This window comes from Lolium rigidum, chromosome 5 (genome assembly GCF_022539505.1).
Source record: "Lolium rigidum isolate FL_2022 chromosome 5, APGP_CSIRO_Lrig_0.1, whole genome shotgun sequence".
NCBI lineage: Eukaryota > Viridiplantae > Streptophyta > Magnoliopsida > Poales > Poaceae > Lolium > Lolium rigidum.
The window spans coordinates 189,221,031-189,230,718 of record NC_061512.1 but is presented as its reverse complement, the minus strand read 5'-3'; the positions used below and the strand labels follow the sequence as shown (position 1 = coordinate 189,230,718).

The following is a 9,688-nucleotide window of genomic DNA, read 5'->3' as shown; positions in this document are numbered from 1 at the left end:
GGGGGCAAAATGGCAAATAGGAGAGGCAGAAGCAGAACGCCCTTCTGTGCCAAATTCAAGCGTGAGTTCACCGCTTCTCAGAAAGAGTGTGAGTTCACCGGCGGGCGGCGGCGATGGCGCGCGCTTAGATCGATCCCACCGCGCCTCTTCTTCCATCTCGCCGTCTCCATGCCTCCACGCCTCCCCTCGCCGGCATTACTCGCCTCCGCCCACCGCCGCGCGCTCTCCGCTCTCCCAGCTACCGCCGCCGCGCGACCCGCTGCCCCCACCTGCTCGACGGAGTGCCGCCCCCGGACCGCCTCGCGCAATTCCCGCCCGAGCTCGCGGAATTCGTCCGCTCGCGCGCCGCGGGGCACACGCCCAGCCAGTTCGCCTACGGTAACGCGCTCAAGGCCTGCGCCCCCTCCGCCGGAGCGCCGGGCAATGTCGCGTTCGCGGAGCAGGTCTACTGCGCGGCCTGGAAGGACGGGCTCGCGGGCGACGCGTACGTCTGCAGCGGCATGGTCGACCTGCTCGCCAAGAGCGGGCGGCTCGGGGACGCGCTCAGGGCGTTCGCGGACGGCGACCCGGGCAGCGCGGTCTGCTGGAACGCGGTCATCTCTGGCGCGTCGCGGAACGGCGAGCACGGGCTCGCCGTCGAGATGTTCACCGACATGGCGTGGGGCTCCTGCGAGCCCAACTCCTTCACCTACTCCGGGGTTCTCAGCGCCTGCGCAGCCGCCGCGGAGCTCCGCGTCGGGAGGGCGGTTCACGGGCTGGTGCTTCGGCGTGACCCCGAGTATGATTTGTTCATCGGGACGTCGATCGTCAACATGTACGCGAAATCCGGCGATATGGTCGCTGCCATGAGGGAGTTCTGGAGGATGCCGGCCCGGAATGTGGTTTCCTGGACCACCGCCATCGCCGGTTTCGTGCAGGAGGAGGATCCAGCGAGCGCGGTTAGGCTGCTCAGGGAAATGGTCCGGAGCGGCGTGTCGATGAACAAGTTCACAGCTACTAGCGTCTTGCTCGCGTGTTCCCAGATGTATATGGAAGTGGCTAGCCAGATGCATGGCATGATCATAAAGACAGAGCTCTACTTGGATCACGTTGTCAAGGAGGCTTTGATCTGCACGTACGCTGCTATCGGGGCTATTGAGTTGTCCGAGAAGGTGTTTGAAGAAGTTGGCAGAGTAAGCAAGACAAGTATCTGGTCGACTTTGATATATGAGATTAGTAGCCATAGCTTATCGAGATCAATTGAGCTGTTGATGAGGATGTTCCGGCAGGGTCTAACACCAAATGACAAATGCTACGCTTCTGTTTTCACTTCTGTGGACTCGATTGAGCTTGGCAGACAACTGCATTCGTCCGTTATAAAAGATGGCTTTGTTCATGGTGTTGTTGTTGGCACTGCACTGTCCACCATGTACTCCAGAGGGGATCAAGTCGAAGATAGCTACAAGGTCTTTCAAGAGATGCAGGAACATGATGAAGTCTCATGGACATCAATGGTTGCTGGTTTTGCATCCCATGGCCGTTCAGCTGAGGCATTCCGATTATTCAGGAATATGATTCTTCATAACTTTAAGCCTGGCCATATTACGCTATCTGCCATTCTTTCAGCTTGTAATGGACCACAATGCTTGCTCAAAGGGAAGGAAGTTCATGGACACATCCTTCGTGCCTATGGGGAAACCACATCCATCGGCCATTCTTTGGTTTCCATGTATTCCAAATGTCGCGAAGTACAAATAGCTAGAAGAATATTTGATGCAACTGCATGCAAAGATCAGGTCATGCTGTCTTCAATGATATCTGGATACTCTACCAATGACTGCAATGATGAGGCAATCTCACTTTTTCAGCTTATGGTGGCAGCTGGTTTTCTAATAGATAGCTTCATATGCTCGTCTATTATTAGCCTATGTGCTAACATAGCAAGACCACTCTATGGAAAACTATTACATGGTTATGCAACTAAAGTAGGAATACAGTCTGATCTATCAGTAAGTAGTTCACTTGTGAAGTTGTACTCCAAAAATGGCAACCTGCGTGATTCTCGTAAAGTTTTTGATGAAATTAATTCCCCAGATTTAGTTACTTGGACAGCTATAATTGATGGATATGCTCAGCATGGAAGTGGTCAGGATTCTTTAAGGATGTTTGATTTGATGATTACGCATGGAGTAAAACCAGATAATGTTGTACTAGTAAGTATTTTATCTGCTTGCAGCCGCAATGGTTTAGTTGAAGAAGGATTTAACTATTTTAACTCTATGAGAAGCGTCTATGGGGTACAGCCAGTGTTACACCACTACTGTTGTATGGTTGATTTACTTGGTCGTTCTGGGAGGCTTGCAGAGGCAAAAAGTTTTATTGAGAGCATGCCTATGAAGCCTGACTTCATGGTATGGAGCACACTGCTTGCTGCTTGCAGAGTTCATGATGACGCTGTACTTGGAAGATTCGTGGAAAATAAGTTACGTGAAGATAATTACGATTCAGGCTCTTTTACAACTCTGTCAAACATTCTAGCAAATTCTGGAGACTGGGAGGAAGCAGCGAGAGTAAGAAAATCAATGAATGGCACCAAGAAAGAGCCTGGATGGAGTATGGTGTAAGAATTGAAATGAATGAAGAGTTATATAAATAAAACAAAAATGGAGCACAGTACATTGATGGACTTGAAATGATGACATCATCTACGGCAAGTTGGAAAAGAGGACCAGCTGGTTGCATGTAAGCAATAAGCAACGGATACAATTGTATATTAGTTACACTGTTGATCCTTTCACACTGTTAGCTTTTACTTTGCGTTGGTAATTGTTCCAAACCTATTAGGTATCTGATTAGAGATGTTTCTTCCTGATCATGGAGAAGACATGATAGCTGTCTAAAGTTTGCACTGATGATACAACTGAGTCAGACTCCTTGCTGTACATTATTCATTATTCACTCTGATGCGATCTGCATATTTTACATGTAGGGCACACCTCTATATTAATAATACTGAATGATTCAGTACATATAACCAAGATATTCTTCACTCTGTTTGCTTATCTGTAAAGATGGGTGCAGTTCATAAGATATAGACCGAGCTGAAAATGTACAATGGATAGTCTTCTGCTAACAGACTTGCTAACATATGAAGATCACTCTTGGTGCTATATATCGTAACTATGTATAGTGTATCTTTCTGTAGAGCAGCTACTGGGCATCTCTGGGGGAGGTCGGGGGATAAGTGAGAGATTCACAGGGCACGTTGCATGTCCAATCATCTGAAGAATCTAGCCCCAGATCAAATGGGAATTTTATTTTTCGTGGAACTCCACACTCGTTACCCGTAACGTATCCATTATCAGGTTTTCTTGTATATGGATCTTCATCCCTGTTTCCAGTACCTCCAATTGTGTCTATATCCCAATCAACTGCATACCCATCGCACTGTTCAAGCTGTTCGAACTCAGTATCTGGTGAGGCTTCATTCATGCTATTGATTATTCCAGGGGCTATGCTGAGAAGCACGGCATCTGGTGACCTCTGCAGGGTCTGTGTTTCAAATGGCAAGATGATCGGATTGCTATGGATGCCTTTTTCTGATAGATGAGTTAAGGGCGGACCACGGTTGAAGTTTATGACTTTATATGAAGAGCCATTCTGTGAACTGTTGAGCTTCTGCTGCTGCCGTCCTTGAAAGTAATGTTGGCTATTAAACCGATTCACAGGTATTGCAACTTCTGCCGAGCAAGAGGAGCTTTCCAAAGCAAAATGCGAAGCCTGTATGGACTGCAAGGCAGATAACAGATCTGGCTCTGTCCTTGCAATTGACTGAGGACCCCAGGAGTGAGATAGTGCTCTTTGTGCCATTGAACTAGGCTTTTTAAATATTCTACAGATAGCCCAGGCATCCTGTTTGATAAATAAAAATCACCAGAAAATATATCATATATCTAGATATTTTGAGAATTTTGGTGCTGTAGTAAATACTCTGAATAGAAGGCTTACATTGGCTGGAATGTTTTTGTCTATTGGTACTTTAGGAAGTGTTGGATCAGTTAGTGAAGGAAGCCTGAACTCATGCATCATCCAATCAGTTTTGATCCCTTTTGCTGCTCTTCCTTTATAAAAGACAAGAGACTTCTTCAGGCCTATACACTTGGTTCCCTGGGAGGAGTAAATTGGCCTATCTGTCCCTGTTGCTTTCCAGAATCCAGCTCCTGTGACTCTGTTTGGTCTAGCACTATTACGATACTTCCGGTCCCTTGGGCAGTAGAAATACCATTCTTTCTCCCCAGAACTTGCAAGTTCTATCCATGAGCAAGATAATAAACAATACATTATAGAAAGTAAAGGAATAATATTGAAGGAGGATAACTATACTTAGCTTGGTTTTCTGATGAGAAGAAACTACTAACTGGGTCTCGCATGAGGTACTATGTTTTAAGCGGCCTATGCTATTATTTATGCTTGCTACTGTATTTTGAGCACTTCATATGCATGTATCCTGGATGTGCACAAGTGCAGAATTTCTATTTTTGGTGTTGCTACATCTTTCATTTGAGTAGGATCTGACCTTATTGACCATGAACCTTTTGTGTACCTGTTGCTTGAAATATTGCTCAAACTTGTTTCCAGAGTACAATTTTTTATTCAAGTGGATGAGAAGTTGTCAATTCTCTCTCTTATGTTGTTTCTAATAGCTTACATTATTTTGCGGGAGAATCATGGAGATTTATTCCTCTGGTATAGGGTTACAATCAGCTAGAATGAGCTGTTCAATACATTCTGGGATTTGGTGCAACCAACAAGCGATGCTACCCCCAGTTCTACCGACATTAGCTAGACACAATCTGCAACCCTATTTAGTTCATGCGACACTTTCACGAGGATAACCTCTTAAAGACTCATTAATCTCTTCTCTTCAGCTTTAATAGCTTGCGTATATGATAACTACGAAGACTGTAATCTTTGTGCTATAGTTTCCTAAAGCAAAGAGCAGTTCCTATAACTAAAAGCTGTCAAATATGTACTTCAGATTTCAGATTACATAGTGGATCATGACACCAGCGGCCATGGATTTATTTATTTTCCATGTATTATTTAGTTGAAGTAAGATGGTGATTGTGGAATATTTTGAATTTCTAATTTGTCTCTAAAGTGGGGCATATCTAGCATAGACGCATAGTAGCATCTGCATATTAACGACAAGAGATATGTTTTCCACTCACCATGTTAATGGCTAAATGCAAGATAGTGTATACTGGCATATATTTGTTCTTTGATGGACAAGTTTTTACAAGATTAAAGTTCCGTATGCTCCATTTACTAACATATAAGAGCAAGAAGGACAGAGCAACTTACTTGGGAGATCCCATGGGTCGTACTTGTAGATGTCCAGCTGCCGGATGAGCTCAATTGAAAGGGGTTTCTGCTGAATCTTTCTCCTGAGATAAAAACCCACAAGCTCTTCATCTGTGGGATGAAATCGGAAACCAGGCAGAAGTACCTCTTCTGACTTGTCCATATCACTTCTCTCATCCATGATCCACAAGGGTAGCTTGGAACAGGTTACACTGCTCTTGTACCTACGTGGATGTAGTGAATGGTTTTAAGGCCGAAGTTGCCTAGGTGAAGACAAACTCGCGAAGCTGTCTCTCTAATACAGTGCAGGAACTAATCAACTTTCCACAGTCTACTATTTATACCTTTGTTTGTGGTTTTGTGCTTGTGCAAAGATGGCAAACTCTATAACTGGCAATTATCTAATGCGGTGCAGGAATTTGTCAGGCCAGAGAAAAATAGAATGGGCGGCTTGATGGACCTAACTTTAACAACCGGGAAGAAGGAATGGAAGATCAGGAGTCATGTGTAAATTTAGGACATGAGATAAGAAACTAGTAGTTATAACACTACTGCTTAAGATGGACTATTTTTCTGTTAGATAAACTTTCCCAAAAGCTTTTAGTCTCCTATTGTATGCCTTATAGCTAATATATGCCTTGTGAACGACATTGCGGCTGCTTAAACATGACTAGATGAGGTCTGCACCTCTGAAGGCATCCTTGCAAACAATAATATTTTATTCATTCTTCTTTGGAATCTCTTTGACTTATTTAATAAGGGATAAGTACCTCAATGAAGACAATCTTAGCAACACCTGGGCATTATCAGTCCCTTTCGATACACCTAGATTTATAATCTAGCACATCCCAAATAACCTTCCAGTATTACTCTTGAACAGTAATAGCATCAATTTTATACATATATTTGTTAGTTTATAGGAATCATTTACAATTTCAACAATTTCTTTAGTACATGTTGGAAGCTAAACATGTCAAAATACATCAACACTAAGTCCACGATGATTATTACTACTCCCTCCGAGATTTGTCAAAATTTAGATGTATCTAGACAAAAAATAGCATCTAGATACATCCAAATTTTGAAAAATCTCAAGACAACCTTCATGAGACGGAGGGAGTAGATCAATTTTCTGCAAGAATACAAAGACATATTCCAAAGTCCTATATATAGCAGGATTTATTTTTATTTTACTACTTATCATTGCCAATACATATATGCTTCTAGATTACATATTTACATTCCTCCTTTCTCTGGTTTAGAAAATTCCAAACTCCTATATATATATATAAAAGGATGTATTTTTTTAGTATGCATCATTGTCAGCACATGTACGCTTCTGGATTGCATTGAAGATTTTCTTTGCATGAAAATTCCTATTCTGTTCATGAAATCCTTCCATCATTGTGTATAATTTTTTCACACTGGAGGTTTCGTTTAGTGCGTACTGAAAGCAACAGTTAGCTTATTCGTACTGTTAACATCATTGCTAGTAATTTGGATGAGCGTTGATGTGAGAACAGATATACACGCGCTTATGATTTTGTTATTGTAACCTGTTTTTCTGAACTTGTGCAATAGCTCAACTGAGAAGGTGGGGAACTGTTAAAAACTGCACTAGTGTACTCCACGAAACCTTACGCCAAGTTGATGTGCATTAGCAAGTAGTCATTGTTATCTCACGATAGTGATAGCCTTAGCGGTGTAATTGCCTTCAGTTCTTTTATCAACTAGCGTATGACTCACTGCAAACTGTTTCCTCTAATTCGTTTCTATCAACTTCTATATCACAATAAGTTGCCATCTTAGAATCCATCTTAGCTTGCTTGACTGCTTGATGGTATCCTCTGGTCCGTCACCAATGTGTATACAGTTCATTGCTCATTGTTTTACAAATATCATTTTCTTAGGTATTAGTATTATTTTTTAACATCATTTATTGGTAGTTAAATACTGCGACTTAGTCTTACATGATGGTGTGCGCTCTCTCTTTTTCTTAAGGTACTTTTAAATAACTAGCAAAAGTGCCCGTGCGTTGCATCGGAAGAAACAAAAACTCAACTCTAGAATCATGGCCTTCTATTTTCAGCTTCCGCAAACTTGGACCAACAACCATTGATGAAGTTGTCGTTTATGAATCTGGTTTAACAAATCCAGATTAATCCTTGTCCAAAATCATTTGAATTTCCCTAGTGATGTTTTAAATTATTCCTAAATCCCATTTTAAGGAAAGGGCATCGACAACAAATATAATTGAATTCTTTTCTGATACAGCTGCAAGAAATCAATACCTGTGGACGATGTAGCCTTAGAAACGCCTGAATTTTCTGTAGAAGTGAGTATAATTTGATATACTTCTCCTCTTTGTCTAACCGCTACTGAGTTTGAGCTTGCATGAATAGAAGTCTGAAAAAACAAGCTGTACAAGTGCCTATTCTCCTCTACCCAATCCTTTGATGAAGGAAAGAATAAACTTGTTTGTCCCTAAAAGGGAACTGCTTGGCTGCAACGTCCTCCCCCACTTGTTAATACTACTTCAGGAGCATTTATTCTCACTCAGGAGGTTAACTTTTGAAGAAAGAGTCCAAGCCGCACAACTTGAAGGCTCGACTGAATTTCAGAAGTCAGTTTGACAGGGATGGGAATTGGCAGTCGATCTGAGCTCAAAGCTCAACCAGCAAGCGTCTACCTCCCTCCTCGGGAGCGGCCTGGCCTGGAAGCGGGCGATCGGCCGGAGTGGAGATGTATTAGGGGGATGCTCGAAATCGACAGAGGCTCCTCTATGCTCCTCCCCTCCCTAGCCGAGGCGTCAGCTCCCTCTGCCTCTCCACATCCTAGTTGCGGTACGGCGCCCGCCCCATCCGCCCGTCTCCATAGATATCTGGCGAGCTGAAGTGGAACGTCGGGCGCCGAATTCGGCACCCCGGCGTACTACGATGGCTGAATCGAGGTCGTCCTGACCATGGCTCTGCTCAGGACCATAGCTCTGCTCGGGATGGGGAGGATCGATGTGGTAGCGGGCTGAATGTGGGGGTGGCCACGCATGGTTCTGTTCGGGAGTTTTTTCAGATCGAATCGGAGATCCTCGAGGGGCAGCAGCTGGTTGCGGAAGAAACCTACCCGAATCGTGCGGGTCGAGGAGATGATTTATCGGGCAGGAAGGAGAAGCCAACCAGGCACCGGCAGTACTCCTGATGAACCGTTTTTTAACTTACGGTGGCATGGTGGGTAATATGCGGTTTGGTGGGAGGGCAAAACGGTCCAAAAAAAAGTTGGACGAAAATTTTGGCAGAAACCTTAGCTCCTTTATTATTAGGTATAGACTTATTTGCCGTGTGACTTTGGGTAGAGCCCGCAGGCGGCATTGTACTTCTTCCAATGGCTTAAAGACAAGGTTTTGGCCGTGTTATGAATAACTTATTATCAGAAAAGGTCTCGGAAAATTCCCATGCCCCCCCAATTCCAGGCAGGAGATTAACCATCCAATTAATTCCATAACAAACATGATCTCGATTGCAACACTTCCTGTCTACTATCATGATTTACGCTGAGAGATAGTTTGGGTCAACCCTTTAAACACAAGCTTTCTCTGCCTTTCTTGCCTTCTTGGTTTGCAGTTCTTGGATCAGTAGAAACAGATGCATGCAAACTAACACGTCGTAAGAAATATATAGTCGTTAGATAAGATATTAGTTATGTAAAAGTGACAGAAAATGTGACTATTTCGTCTTAATAACTCTGGTCTGGATAACATCCACATTTATAAGGTAGGTTAAATATGAGTAATCAGAGCTGCTTAGCATGCATAAGGCTATGGACGGAAGTTGCTAAAAAATGAAATGAAAAGCAACTCCAGTTTATTTTTGAGTGGTTGCAACTCCAATTTGAGGGCATTCTTTTTCTTGCAATAAGAAATAAATGTTTTGAGCAATCATGTGCTGCCAGCAAAACATGTTCTAGGAATTTAATCTCTTGGAAGGAGCATTTTTCATGCATTCTCGTCATTTATTTGTTCATGCAATCATGCTCTCTGAAAGATTTACATTGCACGACTTTCAAAGTCGACTGAAAAGGACTGGCCCAGAAAGCAACATCTAACATCCAGATAGTATAAGGAATCAATTAACATCAACTTTACTTAGAAGAAGTTACAGGATAAGACAAGCCAGAGCAGGTCATCATGTAGCAAAGAAGGAGCAAGTTGGGGCAGAAAACCAAAACTGATCATGGGTGCATATGCACCCTATATGTATAACACATATTTCAAAAAGTAAAAAATTAGGAGCAAAAATTTAGCATGTAGAGGGACACCTTCTATGAGTACACGTAAAACCGACAATTTTTG

General features: G+C 43.1%; 2 protein-coding genes across 2 annotated transcripts; one reads left to right on the top strand and one right to left on the bottom strand.

The window, feature by feature from the left end:
* The first annotated feature begins 9 nt into the window (after nt 1-9).
* LOC124656871 (pentatricopeptide repeat-containing protein At1g74600, chloroplastic-like) lies at nt 10-2,622 on the top strand. Its single transcript, XM_047195532.1, has 2 exons — nt 10-86; nt 239-2,622. The coding sequence occupies exons 1-2, from the start codon at nt 10-12 to the stop codon at nt 2,601-2,603; spliced, it is 2,442 nt and encodes an 813-aa protein (XP_047051488.1). The 3' UTR covers nt 2,604-2,622.
* Nucleotides 2,623-2,948: 326 nt separating this feature from the next.
* LOC124656621 (protein FEZ-like) lies at nt 2,949-5,831 on the bottom strand. The gene is made up of 4 exons (XM_047195333.1): nt 5,688-5,831; nt 5,344-5,567; nt 3,988-4,289; nt 2,949-3,891 (listed from the first exon to the last, which is right to left on the bottom strand). Exons 2-4 carry the CDS (start codon nt 5,522-5,524, stop codon nt 3,190-3,192), a joined length of 1,185 nt encoding a protein of 394 aa, XP_047051289.1. The 5' UTR covers nt 5,525-5,567; nt 5,688-5,831; the 3' UTR covers nt 2,949-3,189.
* Between the last annotated feature and the right edge of the window lie 3,857 nt (nt 5,832-9,688).